We start from the raw sequence: 19,625 nt of genomic DNA, 5'->3' as shown, positions 1-19,625 counted from the left end.
AAGAACATTTCTCCATAATTATTTTCTCTTTGTCGATGGTCCGGTTACGTTACAATGAAATTATGGAATAATAAAGGCAATTTTTACTTTGTGCTACAAAACTCTTTCAGCCATTCTTATTCACTACTGGAGGGATCTTTCAGCTGTTTGAAGTTGGATTCACGTAATATGGTGCTGGAGTTCTCCTCAGCCTCTTGATCCCTCACGCATGGTCTGCAGTAGCACTTTTATAGGCCAATATTTCTGATGGTGTGACCAAAGAATCTGACAGTTCGCTGCTTTGGCGTGGACCTCCGTCTTACCGTCACCTTCATTTGATTTAATCTTGGGTGGTTAGTTATTCTGAGAGACCACGGGACTTCAGCGTTCTCCTCCAATAGAGAATTGCGAAGGCATCATACTTGGTCAGCGTCCTTTAATGTCCAGCATTCCTAAACATTGAGAGGGATTGAGAAGTCTTAAGAAGTAAAGAGTGGCGACGCTTATGTTTTGGCTCTTTCATTTTTTTGTCCTTACTATTAAATGCCTGCAAGACTTGTGAAACTTAAATAACCATAACTGGGATGATTACTTTGTATTCCTGAAACAAATGTGTCAAGTATTTTACTACATTCGTCTCCTATTTTTGAGAGTTCCAAGTAAGAGGGAATAAAATGCAATTATACTGTTAATGAGTATTTATTTTCTGATCTAGAATACATTCACACCTAGTACGTGTACTGTACGTCCTCTAACACCACCTCAATCGTTCGTGCTGTTCTTATGATAAAATGGGTGCTACAATGGGCCAGTAAATGGGAACAGTAATTAGACATAGAATTACCAAGACTATTTGTACATGTGAGAAACGTTTCGAAGTACTCTCAGAGTATGCATTGCGTTATATTTAAGAAATAATAAAGCTCATTCTAGAGTATGATCACACCTCCTGCGGATGACTAAGAAATTATTGAACTATTCAGCGAAAGTTGGCTAGATGTAATATTAATGTGGTAAGAAATTAAAAATATCGATAGAAGAAATGGTCTTCGCAACTTCCTCACGAACGCGAGCTTCAGCTGCCTTGAGGATGATTCTCTTGAAGTAGCTGGCAAAGAAGTCTCCGATGATATCGATGACAGGGTTGAGAATGGAGAGTCCCTTCACACGGACCTTGATATCACTGAGGGAAGAAGAAGAAAAAATAAATAGTTGCTTTCGGTTAAAAACACTCTATTGATGTTAATGAGATCAGCTCATAGCTGTAATTCCCTTACCGTAACACAATACACTCTTTCTGTTACATTCCTTCAGAATATTTCGTTAGAATACCTGACAAAACGCATTAAAGTGTGTATTTTTATCATCGTCGTTGCGCCCCGAATGCCGCTATGTAATAATGTGGCTGAACGGTCAGCGTACTGGCCTTCGGTTCAGAGGGTCCCGGGTTCGATTCTCGGCCGGGTCGGGGATTTTAACCTTAATTGGTTAATTCCTACGGTACGGGGGCTGGGTGTATGTGTTGTCTTCATCATCATTTCATCCTCATCATGACGCACAGGTCGCCTACGGGAGTCAAATAGAAAGACCTGCACCTGGCGAGCCGAACCCGTCCTGGGATATCCCGGCACTAAAAGCCAAACGACATTTCACTTTTCAGCTTAGAACTCTGATCAGAAATGTTCTGTCATCTAAGGTTCAGTATTGCATGAATTATATCAACGAATTTTAGTTCTAACATGACGAATATAAGATCCAAGTGTGAGTACTTAGCAGTTAGTGCATGGTAGTTTGTGGCCCCGCCACTGCAAGCAATTCGGTGCTCCAGTAGTACCGGCAAACCGGGTAAAGGAAAGTGCGGGAGACGTTACTGTGCGAGATATTTCAAGTCAATAAGTTAAATTTGCTTTCAGTTCCTAAACTCAGTTCATTGTGTGCTGTGTACTTAAAGCACGTATCTTATGTGGCTTGATTAAATTAATAGTTCAACATGCCGTACTGTTTTGTGTCTATGGTGGAGTAGTTAATGATATACGATTCTTTTCACCACCGAAGGATATAAATAAATTTGAAAAATGGGCCAAAGCTATTCCACGAAAGGATACTGAGTTAACGCGTAATAGTAGAATTTGTCAGGTTCATTTCTCTGATGATTTGATAGTAGATCAGATAATTTTATAGTGAATGGTGAAAAACTGGCTATCTCTCGTGTGAGATGGAAATTATGTCCAGGATCAGTGCCTCACATTTCCCTAATTTTCCGAAATACCTTTCAAGTTAGATTAAGTTCCGTGAAACTCACAACAGGAAAAATAACCTAGACACCACCAGGAAAAGATGAAAGAAGATTGAAGACGGGAGTGCAGCAGCAAATGGAGAATTTAAAGGTCAGTCTAATGTTGATCAAATTTTCGGTTATTCTAGTGTACTTTCTGATGCCGAAAAGACAATATTATCGCCCAAGAGGCGCCTAAAAATGAAAATCGAAATTTAATTCGAGCTAGATCCAGTCTCAACTCAGCAAAATTGAGAATTAATTTGCTGGAGAAGCAAGTTAGAAATACACAGGAATTTAATTATATAGATTACAAACACCTTATCAAGAAGGAATAGATGATAATCGACACCATGCTTATGAAATGCCAGGTTAAATCCTCTAATCGAACGAAGTACAGCAATTAATTCATTTTAGAGAGTTTATTGCTTAGAGTAAAACCACCGAAAGGATTCCGTCATTGTCGGCGACATAACCTCTTGCCACTGCCCTCATAAAATCACTTGAGGAAACTTTGTTAAAGGCTTAAGAGCCCTTACGGAGTTAATACGCATAGCATAAATGCTATTTCAGATTTTCGTAAGGACGAAAACAGTGATAATTCACGTTATGGTGTTGTTGTTTTAGATGAAGTTAAGCTAAGCCAAGAAATCCAGTTTAATAGTTTTTTCCATAAAGTAGATGAATTAGTTGATTGGGGTAAAGACACACCAGACCTCCAGAAGAACTTCAAATCACGCACTAGTGTTCATGTTCGTACCTTTTATGCACAATTGGGTGCAACCAGTTGCTGTTTATGCAAGCAGAAATGCTATTCCAGGGGAAATTCTCGCAAAAATTCTAATACAGGTGATTTTGCAGTTAGACGAGACTGGGGCGATGTGGTTGGATTTACTTGTGATGGTAGTCAGATAAATAAAATGGCCTGGAAATCGTTAGTAATCAATGGCAGATAAGTTCTCTACAACCTCACGTCATTAATCCTGCAGATGTTAAGAGAAAGATCTGGGATTTCTGCGACTTCGTGCATGTATAGAACTACATAAGAAACCACTTTCATGATAGAGTTGAATTTCACTATAACGACAAAATCATTAATTTCAACTTTTATAGGGAACTTTACAAAAATATCTATCAAGATATGCTGGGCTTAGAGCCTGCCCCAAGCTGACAGTTGTTCATTTAGACCCACCATCGTTCCAGAGAATGAATGCTAGGCTTGCCTTCCAACTTTTTAGTGACGGTGTTGCTGCCAATGGAATGAAATTTTATAGAGAAATGGGACTGGCAGGATTACGAGGTAGTGACGACGCTGAAACATTTACCAGTGATATAAATATTGTTGCTGATGCACTAAATGTATTAATCCCTTCTCAGGCTCTGGTGGTAACCCTACAGAGTACTTTGAGTACTTTAGAAATGTGTGAAAGGCTTTGGGAAAGAGGTTATAAGTATGTGTTAACAGGATAGTTCACCCAGGATCCCTTGGAACGGCACATCGGAATCATTGCATTCTTTCAGTTCAGATGATCATCCATCGACAATAGATTTCATTCATTTGAATCTACTTCAGTGTGTCTATGTCCCTATATAGCAGGCTTTAAATGTAGGAGGAAATTGCGAACCTAAACGGGAGTTGATCTTGAGCTCATATGTTAATCAGATGCGTATGTTAGCCCGGAATGTGGAAATGCATAACAAGACAGTGAAACAATCAGTGGAAACTTCCATTAAGCAAAGGATTGTGGTTCAATATGCAGTACATATCCAAGACTGGGAAAGATTTGTACCTAAATTTGATAGCGCATTTCGAAACTCTTCGATTGAGAAGTGTTTAGTGTACCATTTGTCTGGGTGTGTTGTTAATCACTCTTCTAAATTTATTAAGTGTTCGCCCTGTGTCCATTCTCTACGTGACAATAATCAAAGTACATTTTCAGTTCTCACCGAAATAAAAGACTATGGTTCAAGCAAAAATGAAATGTTTTTAACACGCCCTTCGAAAAGTATATGCGACATCCTTTCCGAGGTGAGGAAGTAATTAGTGGAAAACTGAACTCAAAATCGATGTGGGGCGAAATCTTTTTTGATTGTATCGATTCCATAGACAAAATTTCAGATGATCCTTCAAGAGCTGGCTGTTGTCTTCAACATGTTATGGATATAATCCCCAGCCTTGTTTATCATTATCTGGAGTGCCGATTTTCTTCTGAATGAAAGAAATTCGGCGAAAGTTACAGTCTCGAACATCCGCCAAATCTTCACGCAAGCTTTCGAAAGTCCAGTAAATGACAAACTGAGTTGGTGAGTAGAGTATTACCTTAAAATAGTTCATGGGTGTTTGTTTTAATATACTAGGAGTTATGTGTTATTTATCTTTATATGTACACTCCAGTAACCTGTGCTTTTCGCAAAAGGTGATGAAGGTCGTAGCTCTTATTTCCGTGAATGATTTTTTACATTGTACCCTGCCGTGGTATTGCAATTGTAATCCCTCATTGTTTTTAAAAGACAATGTATATACATATCCGTTACGGAGTAACACGTTTCCTCTGGCACCATTCCTAAGACCAGCTGATCGGTACTGTGAACATAGCCCACTCTAGCGCTGCCTGGTGGGGCGCGCTTGAACTCGATGAGTCGTCACACTTGTTCTAAATTCGTCATGGTTCTAAGTAATGCGGATCAGTATTTCTCAACACTATCACACAACTGTATTTCGAGGCACAACGATATTATATTATATTATATTATATTATATTATATTATATTATATTATATTATATTATATTATATTATATTATATTATATTATCTTTCTTAATCTGTTTACCCTCCAGGGTTCGTTTTTACCTCGGACTCAGCGAGGGATCCAAACTCTACCGCCTCAAGACCAGTGTCCTGCAGCGTGAGATTTTGGGTCGTGGATACAACTGGGAATGAGGACCAGTACTCGCCCAGGTGGCCTCACCTGCTATGCTGAACAGGGGCCTTGTGGAGGGATGGTAAGATTGGAAGGGAAGGAAGAGGGAAGGAAGCGGCCGTGACCTTAAGTTAGGTACCATCCTGGCATTTGTCTGGAGGAGAAGTGGGAAACCGCGGTAAACCACTTCCAGCATGGCTGAGGTGGGAATTGAAACCACCTCTAGTCAGTTGACCTCTCGAGGATGAGTGGACCCCGTTCCAGCCCTCGTATCACTTTTCAAATTTCATGGCAGAGCCGGGGATCGAACCTGTGCCTCCGTGGGTGGCAGATAATCACGCTAACCTCTACACCACAGAAGTGGACATTTTTATGTATTGAGTGCATTAACTTCGGGTGAATGAAATGTTGATTTACATCTCCAACTGTTCTTCGTGTCGAGTGAAATCGAACATTGAAATGAAGTTCTACACTAGAGTGCAGTGGAATATTGAACACTATTGGACGGTCTGGGTGCTCAGGCGGTGGAAAATCTGGCCTTCTGAATCCACGTTCACGTATTCGAACCCGGCTCAGTTCAGTGGCATTTGAAGGTGATCAAATTCGCAAGTTCCTCATGAACGCGAGCTTAAGCAATCTTGAGAATTACTCACTTGAATAATCCGGCGAATAATTCTCTGATGATGTTGATGACACGTAGAAGTACACCTGAGGGAGAGAAAATTCCGTCTCCCCGGCTTCTTCAAAGGCCATAAAAGTGGTTAATAGGACATAAGACTAATAACTATATTATTATTATTATTATTATTATTATTATTATTATTATTATTATGTCAATCAAGTGGCCGCATTGTTTGGGTCACGAAGCTATGAGCGTGCATTCGCGAGGGAATGGGCTAGAACCTCACTGTCGGCAGCCCTGAAGATGGCTTTTCCGTGTTTTCCCATTTTTACATCAAGCAAATGCGGGAGCTGTACCTTAATTAAGGCCACGGACGCTTCCTCCCACTCCGATCCCAATGATCTATAAGATCTGTCTATGTCGGTGCAACATAAAACAAATTGTATTTTTATTATTATTTTTTTTTTGATTCGTTGTGCCCAGCTGTGGAGCGCGTTTGAACTTATTTTGCACAATGTTTCTTCTTCTTTTCTTCCCAATATCTCTTCATTTTTTCACTGTGTTCCTTTCTGCGTGTTTCTGTCCAGCCTGTATTTTTTCTTGTTGGTTTCTCTGCAAATTTATGTTTGTTTACTAAGCTTCTAAATTTCATTCTATCTTGAATGGTTTCGTCCTCGATACCCATTTCTTGTAGATCTTCATGTATTTCTGCTAAACAATTGTTGCGGATTTTCAGGGTTAGAGCTAGGTTTAGAATTTTCTTTGTCAGCCTGTTGTTATCCATTCTGTGTAGGTGTCCGTAGAATTTTAGTCGTCTCTTTCTGATGGTATCTGTGATTTTTTCTGTGAATTGAAAATTTCGTGTGGTTTCTTTTTCATCCAAATTCCATTTTCGAACTTTGGTCCTAGGATTTTTCTGAGAATTTTCCTCTCTTGTTTCTCAATGCTTTTCATTTGTGACCTGCCGCCAATGATCAGTGTTTCAGATGCATAAAGTGCCTCTGGTTTGATGACTGTATTGTAGTGTCGTAATTTTGCATTTTTTGATATACATCTTTTGTTGTATCTGTTCCATGTGATTTTGTAAGCCCTTTGCAGTTTAGCAGTTCTTTCTTTGTTAGCTTCCTGATTTAACCCTGCTGGCTGAATAATTTCACCTAGATACTTGAATTTGTCTACTTGGGAAATTATTCCACAATTGGTGATTAATGGTTGATTGTCGAATCTTGATTTAGTTCCTTCCATAAACTGCGTCTTTTCAAATGAAATTTGAAGTCCGGTTTTTGCGGCTATTTAATTCAATTTTTCTATGGATTGGATTGCTTCTTGTCTGTTGTTCGAAAGGATCGCAAGGTCATCTGCGAAAGCTAAGCAGTCAAGGTGAATTTTGTCTTTAAGAAGTCTGCCAATGTTTATACCTTTAGTTTCTTTTCTCCATTCACGAATCACTTTTTCCAAAACTAAATTGAATAGTAGTGGGGATAGTCCATCTCCCTGTCGGACACCAGTTCTGATTTCGAACGGTTCAGAAATTTCTCCCAAGAACTTAACTTTTGATGTTGTGTTGGTCAGAGTTTGTTTAATCAATTCCCTCGTTTTTCTGTCGACTTGAAATTCCTCTAGTATGTTGAACAGGGTCTGCCGATCTATGGAATCATACGCTTTTTTGAAGTCAACAAAGGTGATTACTGTTTGTTTGGTTTTGCGAATCTGTAGTATGGTTTTTAGGTTTAGGATTTGTTCTGCGCAGGATCTCCCTTTTCGGAATCCAGCCTGATAATCTCCGATCAGGTGGTCTGTTTGTTTCTCTAATCTATTAAGTAGAGCTTTAGAGAAGATTTTATATACGAGTGAGAGGAGAGAAATTCCTCTGTAGTTATTAATATCTGATTTGTCTCCTTTCTTGTGAAGTGGGTGAATCAATGCACATTTCCAATCCTCCGGAATTTCTTCAGAAAACCAAATGTCCTGTAAGATTTTTTGAATACTCTGGGCCAGTTTGTCACCACCAATTTTCAACATTTCAGCGATTATTCCATCTTCTCCTGGTGCTTTGTTGTCTTTTAAATCTTTGATTATTTGTTTGACTTCTTGTAATGTGGGGGGTTCTGAATCTGGATTAGGTGTTGGTTTTTCATAGGTGAATTGTTCCTTTGGAGATTCACAGTTTAAAAGGTCCATGAAATGGTTTGCTAGGAGTTCACAATTTCCCTTATTACTTGTTTCTAAAGTCCCATCTGTACGTTTGAAACAGAGACTAGGTGCCTGGTAATTGGATAATTCTTCTCTGAATGTTCTGTAGAAGTTCCGTGTATTGTTTTTCTTGAAATCTTCTTCTATTTCTACCAGTCTGTTTTGATCATATTTTCGTTTTTCAGATCTGATGATTTTTGAGGTTTGTTTCTGTGTTTTGAAGAATTCATCACGATTTTGATCAGTTTTATGGGAACTCCAGTTTAGCCAGGACCTAATTCTGACTTCTATGGCCTTGTCACAGGTGTCATTCCACCACCTGTGTTTGCGTTTCCTTGGGGGATTGCTGATGTTTTGTGAAGCTTTCAAGAGTGTGTCCTTGAGTTCTAGCCAGTTTGAAGGAGCATCGTTGGAGATATTCGCAAGGAAATTGTCTGAGTTCTGTCTCAGAAATTCAGGGTCGATTCTTGGGTTTCTGATTGTTTTGGTTTTCTTCCTGTTGGGTTGAAACTTTACTTTAACAAGAGATAGGTGGTGGTCGGAGTCAATAATTCCCTTTTTGACTTTAACGTTCATAATTTCTTTTTGGTTTTTCTTGGAAATAGCCACATGGTCTAGTTGAAATTCTCCTAAATGCATGTTCGGGGATCTCCATGTCATTTTCTTTTGTGGAAGTGCCAGGAAATGAGTTGACATCAATTTTAGATCGAAATTCTCGCAGAAGCCAATTAAACGTTCTCCATTTTTATTGGTTCTTTTGTGAGCAGGGTAAAGTCCTACAGTGGTCCTAAATTTCTTCTCTTTGCCAATTTGTGCATTGAAGTCCCCCAGCAGAATTTTGACATGATGTTTTGGAACTTTGGCTGTAGTTTCTTCTAGTAATTCCCAGAAGTCATCTACCTTCTGTGGGTCTTTTTGATTGTAATTGTTTGTAGGTGCATGTGCATTGATTAGTGTATAAGCTTTGTTTCCTGATTTGATTGTCATTAGCGAAATTCTTTCAGAAGGAGATGCAAAGTATAATACCGAATTTGTGATATTTTTTCTCACTGCAAAACCAGTGCCAAATTGTAATATTTTGTTAGGGAGGAGGGTAGCTGGTTTACCTTTATAAATTCTATAGTTTCCTGATTCAAAATGATTTTCGTCACTGTACCTAGTTTCTTGGAGTGCCAGAATTTGGATGTTGAGTTGGTCTAATGTGTCTGTTAAGTGCTTCAACTTTCCAATTTTGCGAAGCGTGTTGATGTTTAAAGTGCCAATAAAATGTTTTTCCTTTGGGCGAAGAGATTTGGGAAGCTCCGATACATTCCCGCATGATGTTCTCGGTCCCCCAGAATCCGATGACCGAGAAAACCTAGTATGAATACTAGGGGCTGGGGTAGTAGTATCATTAACTGACGTTGCCATCATGCTAGTAAGTTGAAGACAATGGGGAGATTGATCTTTGTCAATCTCATAGTTACAACTAAGGTATTGAGCCTCAGAGGTTGCCTCAAGATGTTTTCTGGCTGTTCCTGTTTTTGGTCCGCGAGAGGTATTTTATTTCCCTCAAGCCCTCCGGACAAGTCCGGCGAGCCCCCCGATCCGCCACCTGGGACGCGCCCGATAGGGGAACAGGCAAAACCCCCATTTTTATTATTATTATTATTATTATTATTATTATTATTATTATTATTATTATTATTATTATTATTATTATTATTATTATTATGGAAGTTTCATTGGAGTTCAATGTCGACTAAGATAGCATCACTAACTTGTATCCATATCAACTAATTAAACTAATTAAAATAATTAAAATTAATTAAATTATTAAAATAATAATATTAATAATAATAATATAATTTAAATAATGAATTTTGGTGATGGAAATGGATTCAAATTCCTCTCACCATAAATTATCGATTAGCAAAATTTGATCATAAATTGCATCAATTCGAAGTATGCATTGGAGTGTTAATTATGATGGAAATTTCTCGACAATTCCGGTATAAGTTGTTTTGCATTAATTATATTGAATTTCAGAGTGAATGCTCTTAAAACCTCGACGTTTCTACAAGCACCGTATTTTTTTCTTCCGGTGGGGAACTGTGGGCTCATATGTATATTTTTGACGCAAATATGTCTTATGACTGGAGGTTATCTGAAAATTTGCATCACGGAAGTTAGCGTCACAAAATGTGTGACGGAAGTGTAACCCTAGCAACCTAAGGTGTGTATGGCCGGACAGTGTTACCTAGCAACCGTACAGGCTGTGTCTTATGGCTGGTGCTTATCTGAATACAGCAGCCGTTGATTCATGGCCATGACCAAGAGACATATTTATGATCATTCGATTTTCGCAAAGAGAAAAGTAGTTTATTTTCTCTAGATTAACACTATGTGGCTACCCAACATTGCCCTCAAACCTAGTGATTAGACCAATTATAACAGGACATCCTTTTATTCTATCAGTTGCAATAATATCCAGTCGACAAACACAACCTATTATAACAGAATATGAAATTCTTTATGTATCTCTAAACGAGATTCCTTAATCCATTTGCTATCATTTTCCTGACTGATTTAAGATATTCTTTCATGTTCTCTATGATGACAAGATCCCAGAATATGAGGAAGGGTTCCAAACTCGTTACAGTGTCTACAACGGGATGCATCCTAAGATCTGCCAGGAAGAACTCTTACAGGTATTATATTTACTGTCATATTGATAATATATGCGTGGTATCTTTTATGAATAACCATGGATTACCAGGTGTATATTCCCTATATAAATCCACACTTTTTTCCTTTCTCAGGAACTTTATACCATTATTTGTATTCAGGATTCCTCAGTTATTCACAGGCTACTTGTATCTTAAGGTTTATAAGGCAGTTCTATTTTAAGAAAATGATGATGCTTATTGTTTAAAGGGACCTAACATCTAAGGTCATCAGTCCCTATTTTAAGAAAAAATCTGGTACCTCATCATTGAAATGTTTTGTAATAATCTCATGACAATTTCTGGTTTTACTTACTGACTTGCAGCCATTAATTCGTTGTAAATATGCTTCCAATTTTGAGTGAAATATACCTAAGGTTCCAAATTTCTTGCTGTGTATAGCAGTGAATCAGGAGTGTCACTAGGTAGACAGAGAAAATATTTAATAGTATTTATGATTAACTTATCAGTATCCCCAAGCAATTTCAAATGAAGCCAGATTTAATGGACCGTTTTGGAATGGGTACACGAACACTGGCCAGATATAATTACAGAGAACTCTTTGTGTCTGTTCTACTTGAGTAAGCAACTTAACGAGAAAATTTGAACTTTCTTCACTACATAGTGAAAAACTGTTGATACTAATTGCTTGACATTTCTCTGAATTTAACTGCAAGTCAATCTCAGTGAAGTATCTTACGGCCATTTCCGTTATTTCATTTGCTGCCTGCTTATTTTATGGCTACCATAACAGTGTTATCTTCAAACTCCAGGATATTTGCCTTGTTTATAACAACGCTTAACTTTCGTAGAATTCCCTATCGGCATATATACGATTATTTCATTCAATTTTAAAGGAAGAGCATTGTATGAATCGTTGATGTAATGCGATCGTATCCGATAGTATCAAATGTTGTATTACCATAATTTTTTCCATAAATTCTTCCTTCAGTAATATCTCGTTTAAAAATGACACATTTGTACTGGCATCAGCTTTGCATGTAAATCCACTTTGATATTAATTAAAATCTACATCCTGTCATAGCATTCGATCCAAACATCTTTCAATACTCCTCCTAAGAAAAGAGCAGATAGTAACTGGAATATCATTTTAGTATTGTTCCGGTTACCATTCCAGTGAATGAAGAAATTTACGTACCAGATGGAAACTTGCGGTACTAAAATTTTGCTTGCTTTAAGAGCCAATAACTAAGCACCCTTCTCGAATTTCATGATTTTTTTTCTCGTGACGTGTCTATGGCTATTTCTAGCGTAACTAATAATAAGTACTGGCTTGTAATATTTTTCCTGGCCTTTTTATCAATTATCTGGGGTTGATAATTTGTATGGATATTGCCCAGTTCTACGCCCGGACGCTTTTTCATGCGCCAATCCTATATGTAGCGATGCACGCACTCAATATTGCGTGTTTCTGTAGACTTTTGTAGTGTAATGTTTTGGATGTAAATGAATACGTGTATGTGCATCAATATGAACACCAACACTAAGACCCTGATCTAGAAAGTTAAAATCACTGACCCGGTTGGGAATCGAACTTGAAGCCGTCTGAACCGAAGATCGCTTCACTGGCCGTTGATCCAAGGAGCCGGACATTGCCTTTCCTTGTAATTATAAGACTAAACGTAGAATTGTTGAGTTTTGCTCCATCACCGGAGCACTTCATGGGACAATCCTAATGTTTGGAGGTACTGTTACTTTCGAAGCGTTCTTTAAACAGCCCTTCAACATTCGACATTCGGAGGGTTTTTTCATAGCCTGACACCGTCCCACGGCCTTTCTTTCCAGGATGTAAAATAAATACCGTATTCTCTGGTAGTTGTAATTCACTTTCGGTCTATACCGACCACGCTTCGTTGTCCTTTGTGGACTGGATGACTCCGAGTATCCACGGTGATTGTTTCTTTTTTAAAGTTTCCTCTTTTTCTTGCCATGTAATACAGAGCTGATTCATGTTCCGATCCAGGAAGCAGATCAAATAAAACTTTCGGGAAGTGTATCTTGCGGGATATTTATTCATGCATTTCTTCTTCAAAAACTTTAATCCATTCTTCTAACAGTTGTTGGAACGAACTTTCACCTTTCATAAATCGAACACGCGTTATTATCTGGAGTCGTTTGATTTTCTGCTTCATTCATTTGATATTTTGAGCTGATGCTCGTCCTGCACTCGACAGAGTGTGCCTTGGCTGTATGCTGCTTCACTCCCATGTAATTTTTCCAAAACATAATTTAACTAATTAAATGTTTGATCATTCTGCAGTATAGCTAAGCATCATTCATGCACATATAAATGGAAGCAGATAGAAAAGATGGAGTTAAGACTGAAACATACTGGGATGTGTCAGAAGAGAATTTTGGGAAAATTACGTGAGCTACTGCTGTCGACCACACACTTTGTAAAAGCTGTCTCTTGAGGCTGGCAGCAGCTCTCCATTCCCCTCACTTTTCAGCTTCCATTTTTATCCAGAAGTATGCCGTGAAGTTCACGACGTCCCTCATCTGCGTCATTAATCGAGGTCTTCCTCTGTGGTCCTTACTTGCACTTTTTACTGATATCCTCTTCACGAGACCATCGCTCTACAAATTTACTTTTTCTATATTTTAAATTCTTTAACAAGTTTCAAACCCCCTGAACTCATCTCTAAGGATTTCCACCTTAGTTATCCTCTCCCATATATCTTGATTGGTCAGTTTATCGTGCGTAAAATTTTAAAATGAAATTTCTTTAATCAAAATTCGCCTTACGTGGAGGACGAGAGAAATATATTCCCCAGATGTTTAGATTGTATACCTGTAATCCCAAAATCTGCCTCATGGTTTACTGCACTCATATTGTAAGCACAGGGTTTTCCGCATAAAATCTGACCCCTCCTGGTGACTGGGTCAAGGTTCGCTGGTTGGCTGGCTTCCCCGACACCCTCGGCCCACCTAGCTGTCTGATTCGCTTCCTGTCCTTCACTTCCCACTCTGCAGTCAGTAGACCACGCTCCATTGCGAACATGGAAGGGCAGTATCCTTTCGAGCAACGTGTTCTTGTACGTAGATTTTATTATAAATGCGAATTGGCTAGTCGCATTTCATGCGGAATTAATCAATTGTCTCCGCGGGTAATTGCCTCCTTCCAGAATTTCAATTCGTGATCTTGTGAATAAGTCTGAGACTACTGGTTCAGCGCTGAACCAGAAACACGCACGAAAACGAATAGTGTTAAGAGAAGGAAAATTGAACGAAATTGATGTAAAACTTCAAACTTCTGCAAATACAGCAACAGCATTATTAAAACTCAAACTTTACAAATGGTCATGTGCCCATAATATAAAAGTAGCTGATCATGCAGCACGTGCAATAAGAAATATTACAGTGGCTGAGCTACATCGTGTCGATCGAAATGTGTGAACCCTGTACAATGCGTGTTTAACTGCGAAAGGAGGACATTTCCGGCATTTGCTATGAGTCAAGAGTTAAATTCAGTTTCTTCTACTGTATACGCAGATTTAAGAAGAGAAGACAGTACAGGTCGTCTGTGGCGAGGTGGACCGCAGGTGTGGTGGGGGAAGCCAACCGTGCGGCCGGCGTTGGCTCAGCCGCGTTCGAACGGTCCGGTTTTATACGGAAAACTCAGTTATAAAAAGGAACAAAGAAGTAATTCATGTACTCATATAGAGATACAAGCTTGGATTCTAGATACAGTATGACTAAAAATGTTATTCTGTGCATTTACCTTGCTTCTTTTAACCGTAGATCTTTCAAAGTTACATTCTGCTCGTTTAGGTTCACATCTAGTTCTACGGACACTTCAAGGTTGTTAACGATGGCTTTTACATGTGCTTTGGGGCCAACGTGCATGAATTTTGCTACCAGGTCGTAATACACCTGAAACATATTAGAGTTACATTTATTTCATTTCCATGTGTTGTACTTAAACAGATAGAGTGGTAAAAACCCACAGATATTAAGAAATATGTTGTCTTCACTTTCTTCAAATACATACTTCTGGTTCCCACAATATATATATCAATTAAGTTACAGAAGCATTTTTTTGGCATAAATTCAGAGTGGTGCTATATTGGATTACGGTATATTATTTTAATAAAATAATGGATTCATCCACGATTTGGAAAACAATGTAATTAAATTTAAATTTAAATTTAAATTTAAATTTACTTGTTTCCAACTAAATTAGTCTAACTTTTGAATACGGTCCCCTTAAGCAAATACGAGAAGATTCTGACTCTAAAAATAATCAGGTACCATATGCAGTATAGCTGTTCTGCTAAAAGAACCGACGGCGCTCTTCGACGACCTTCAGTAAGCTGTGAGCAAGGGTATATAGGGAACAGCCTAAATATGCCTGAACAACAAAAATGCAAGAGAGAGGGTTAAAACAGAGTTAGTTTCTGAAGAGTCGATGTAGATTAAAACAAACTGTAGTGCAGTAAAGTACACAGTGCAGGTTGATAAAATAGTAATTATTTCATAACAGCAATGGTGTGATTAGCTCAGTGACGTAGCTTCTGACTTCGCACACTGAAGGCTGATGTTTGAATCACGGTCGATCCTGGATTGATATTGTCATCTCTGAAATCACGTGCTCTCAGGCAGAACATACGGTCTTAAAGCTCTGGTCAAAATCAAAATGATCCTGGGTGGCTCCAGTGACCCGAAAAAATACCTGAGATATATGGTAGAAAGTACATGCTATATGCCTGACGTCTGTTTAATTGCTGTAGATGTTAAGGGATGCTCTAGTACCAGGAGGGAGTTTCAACGGGAAATTTGTCCTGTGAATCTGATTGCAGTGGCATATATGAATAATTTTTCATCTCTTTCAATTACTTCCTAAATAAGAGACCAAGCATTTAGTTTTTTAATACTACCACGTGTTGGCGAACTAATTACAAGAATATTTCCATTGGAAATCTGTTACATCATGTCCCTTCTTCCTTGTTCTCTCCATTCCGAATATATATAGTCTGAAATATGTAAATTTATATATTAGCAGTCGTCGGTTTTACAAGTTTCGGCGTTAAATATTATTTGCTTCTTAACAATTAATATGTATTTTACTTTTAAATTTAAATGCCTAAGTTATCCGTTGGTTATACACACACAAATTCCTTTAAAATTAAAATCTGTCATTTAAAGTAATTCGCCACAATATTTCGGAACAGAGCGTTTTGAACAGAACATATTTTAATAGACAATTTTTTATGTCGTCTAATTCGATACTTTTTTGTGTCACTTGTAAAAATAACGTTGAAGAAAATAATATGTTCCGATATACAATATATGTGTATTCCTAAAACAACAAGGAGTTTCTGGTTAATTCCTGCGGGCCGATACAGCCGACCATGAAGCAAAACTTTCCATTCCTAGTTACAGATAGTGGAAGACCTTCACCAACATCGGGGACTTGTGTAATCTGTACCGTGATGCTTTGCTTTTCCTATATTCCCGACTTAGAATGAAACTGTAAGTTTTATTTTCAGTCTTGTGGTATCTTAGATTTAATGAATAAACTTGTACGCCATCGTGTTTAAAATACCCTTAATTAGTTCAATGAACCTCACTCAGATAATAACGATAACAGTTATGGTAAAGTAACAAGTGATCAAACCCCTTCTTATTCTTCCTAGCTCAGGAGAGCCTTCCTACAGGCTATTTGCTGACCCTCACCTGTTAGTACCAGCGATCATTCTCGCTACTTTCATGTCTATTATTTCTATCTTATGAATAAGATATCCCGAGCCAACCCGGCTTTCACTCGCGTACAGCAAAGCTGGTCTGAGTACAGACCGGTGTAAAGATAGTTTCGTCGGGGAGCCTTCTTCTCTCTTGCAGAATATTGTTAATGGCAGCTACGAGGTCACTGCATTACCTTTGCTGCACCTTGATTTAATCTACCTCATAATATACATTTCTCTTCGTCAACAGGAGTACGCATCGAGCTCGATAGCCGCAGTCGCTTAAATGCGGCCAGTATCCAGTATTCGGGATATAGTAGGTTCGAACCCCACTGTCGGCAGCCCTGAAAATGTTTTTCCGTGGTTTCCCATTTTCACACCAGGCAAATGCTGGGGCTGTACCTTAATTAAGGCCACGGCCACTTCCTTCCCACTCCTAGCCCTTTCCTGTCCCATCGTCGCCATAAGACCTATGTGTGTCGGTGCGACGTAAAGCAACTAGCAAAAAACAGGAGTACGCAACTGAAACGTTCCTGAGATATTGCAGTATGTGGGCTGTTTGTTAACATTATTGATACAAGGCTGTCTGTTTACAGCCAAGTACACCTCAGGGGTGTACTATCGACTGAACCACTGTTGATTCACTGCTACGTACGCTAAGAGATCTGAATTAGAATTGGATATGGCCACACACCAATGTATGAACTGATGAAAATATTATGCCTCCACTCCTTACTTTGAATATATTATTATTATTATTATTATTATTATTATTATTATTATTATTATTATTATTATTATTATTATTATTATTATTATTATTATTGATACAGGGTTACCCGTGGAGCAGAAAGAGGTTAAAGAAGGTGCTGGGGTGAGTGGGTCTAACTACAATGTCAAAATTAATTAAAAGCTTAAACTGAAGGTTATATTTTCAGAACTCAAAATTTAACAATTTTTTACAGGTACAATTAGCAAACATTAAAAAAGATTGGGAAAAAAGCCAAGATTCAGAACCTTAGCACCTTGGGCTTTAAGCCCCTAGCTTTACAATTCCTGAGCTTCAAGCTCAAATCTACAAAGAGCACAAATTTACTCAAGGGCAGAAATCCCCCTAATTCATGGAGCACTTTCTCCCAAAAATACAATGTCTAGCCTTCCAGACGCACTCGTTACAATCACAAAATTGAAAAAGAGCTAACAGTCTCTCACATTCATCTAGCCTTTTCAAAGGAATATCAGAAAATTACCATCACTCGCCATCAAGGCACAACTTACAAATGAAAGGTGATGTTATACAGGGGGATCTAGTACCCAACCTATAGGGCCTTTGCGGACATGAACAGGTTAAGTAAATGGCCCGAAACACAAAATGAATGGAGGCGTACAGTGCTCCAAGATAGTGAAAAATTAAAAACCTAAGGGGCACTAGTCCCGTGAAACCGGGGCAATTCTCAAACTACTGAGGTGACTCATACAGGATGTAATTTACCACATTACAGAATGAAAACAGTTATAAAAGTAGTCACGTCAAACCAAGATGAAGGGGAGCTCAAGAGGGTAATTCACTCTCTATCCCCGATTTACAGTTAAAGAGTTTACTAAGTTTTCACATTAGCCGAAAGAAGATTTACATTTCAGAAAAGTTGGTTACATAGTTAAAGATTCGGACCTTTCCCTCGGGTTAAACTGCGGAGGTAGCAAGAAAGAAAGATGTTATGTGGCCATTACCTTATAGATGTACCGCTGACCGATGAAAGAGGCCGCCCGCCTCCTGCCTTAATACACACACGCAATACGATGACGATCAAGTGGCCAAGAGACGTGCCAAGCCGCAGTTTATAAACCCTCAGGGAAGGTTCGAGATCTTTCACGAATAAACCAGCCACACCCTCACAATTTTATTGGTCAATTTAAAAGTTACACTCAAGATCGAAGAAGAAGGCTGTGATAGGTGGAAAATTAATTACAAAAATTTGGGATTGGCTAGATTCAAAACTGGTGGAAAGGAAAAGAAGATATTGCCAACCGAAAAATAAATGAACATCAATTAGAAAACACTTGTGAATACAAAACTATCTTCTGAGTAAAGTTCTAAGTAGGTATAGTTTCAATTTTACAGTTTTACCAATGGAGGGGTTCTTTTAGGCGCTAATTTTGAATGCTAGGCGTAGAGGTGTACCTCCCGGTACAGCCCCCCCCCCAAATGTCCTTCCTTGGGGTGACAGAGAAGAATTTTGAAAAAAATAATTTCCAGTTGAAGAAAATTTCAAAATCTCTTTTGAAGTTAATAGGTAGAAGGTAGTTTAACTCCAGCTTTAGAGTGTCTCTGTTGTACTAGAATATGAAATACATGTTGATAAATTTGACAGCAAGAACTGCCGCCGCTGCCGATACCCAGTTGAGGTCGCCCGGACCCCTCAAGTACCCTCAGATACACCTCTCCCGCTACTATGAGAGGGGTAGTCGTGGTGATGGTTGCCGTCGATTAGAAGTATATGTACAGTCCCCAGATGAGTTGGTGATAGAGTCACCGCATTTCAGCCTTTGCCGGGAAGATGCACTCCGGCGCGCCTTACTAGAGCGAAGAGGGCCCTTTCTTCTCTCTTGTGTTCCTCACAAGATGTTACAGTAAGGCAGCAGCCAGCTGAGGGGGCACTGAAACAGCAAAATCTCGGCGACAGAAAGGTGTTGTTGGAGACTTGAGAGTACGATCATTATTGGTGATGCTGAGGGGCGGGCGGCGTGGAAGGTGCTTGTATGCCAATTGTGCGGATATGCAGGAGACGGGGGCTTGGTAATGGCCACTCAAGAATTGACAGCAGGAAAACCAGAGGGGAAGATCGTAAATAACCGTTCATATACATAATTACATACAATAATAGTGCAGAAGGCCTCAAAAAAGTATAACCTTCAAACTGCTGCTAAATTTAGCGGCTAATGAAGATAGAAAATCAATTATACAGGTTTAACCTGAGAGAGGTGGACTCTAAAGATCCTCTCTGTGTCTGGATTGCTCACTATTAATGTAACGGAAGTCAGAAAATCCAATATAATGCATGGCAAATGAAATCTGGAAGCAAGCTTGCCCGCAGGGACAAAATTTTTAACCATGACTTGATCTACGACTTTTAAATTGGTGGGCCTCCGTCCACGATCATATCTTTCCCTAACCTTTTCATGAGAAACCTTCATGTTGTGCTTAGCCATTTTCCATAGATCTC

General features: G+C 38.8%; 1 protein-coding gene across 1 annotated transcript in view; it reads right to left on the bottom strand.

The window, feature by feature from the left end:
• Positions 1–659: 659 nt before the first annotated feature.
• The window catches only part of LOC136876378 (mite allergen Der p 7), a 35,900-nt gene continuing 16,934 nt past the window's right edge, over positions 660–19,625 (bottom strand). The window contains exons 4-5 of the mRNA XM_067150276.2: positions 14,439–14,590; positions 660–1,162 (exon numbers count right to left, since the gene is read on the bottom strand). Of these exons, the coding sequence (XP_067006377.2) occupies positions 985–1,162; positions 14,439–14,590 (330 nt within the window). The 3' untranslated portion in view covers positions 660–984. The remainder of the gene's footprint in view (positions 1,163–14,438; positions 14,591–19,625) is intronic.

Source organism: Anabrus simplex, chromosome 1, assembly GCF_040414725.1.
Source record: "Anabrus simplex isolate iqAnaSimp1 chromosome 1, ASM4041472v1, whole genome shotgun sequence".
NCBI lineage: Eukaryota > Metazoa > Arthropoda > Insecta > Orthoptera > Tettigoniidae > Anabrus > Anabrus simplex.
Note: the sequence above shows the minus strand (reverse complement) of the source record. Positions and strands in the feature narration are given on the sequence as shown.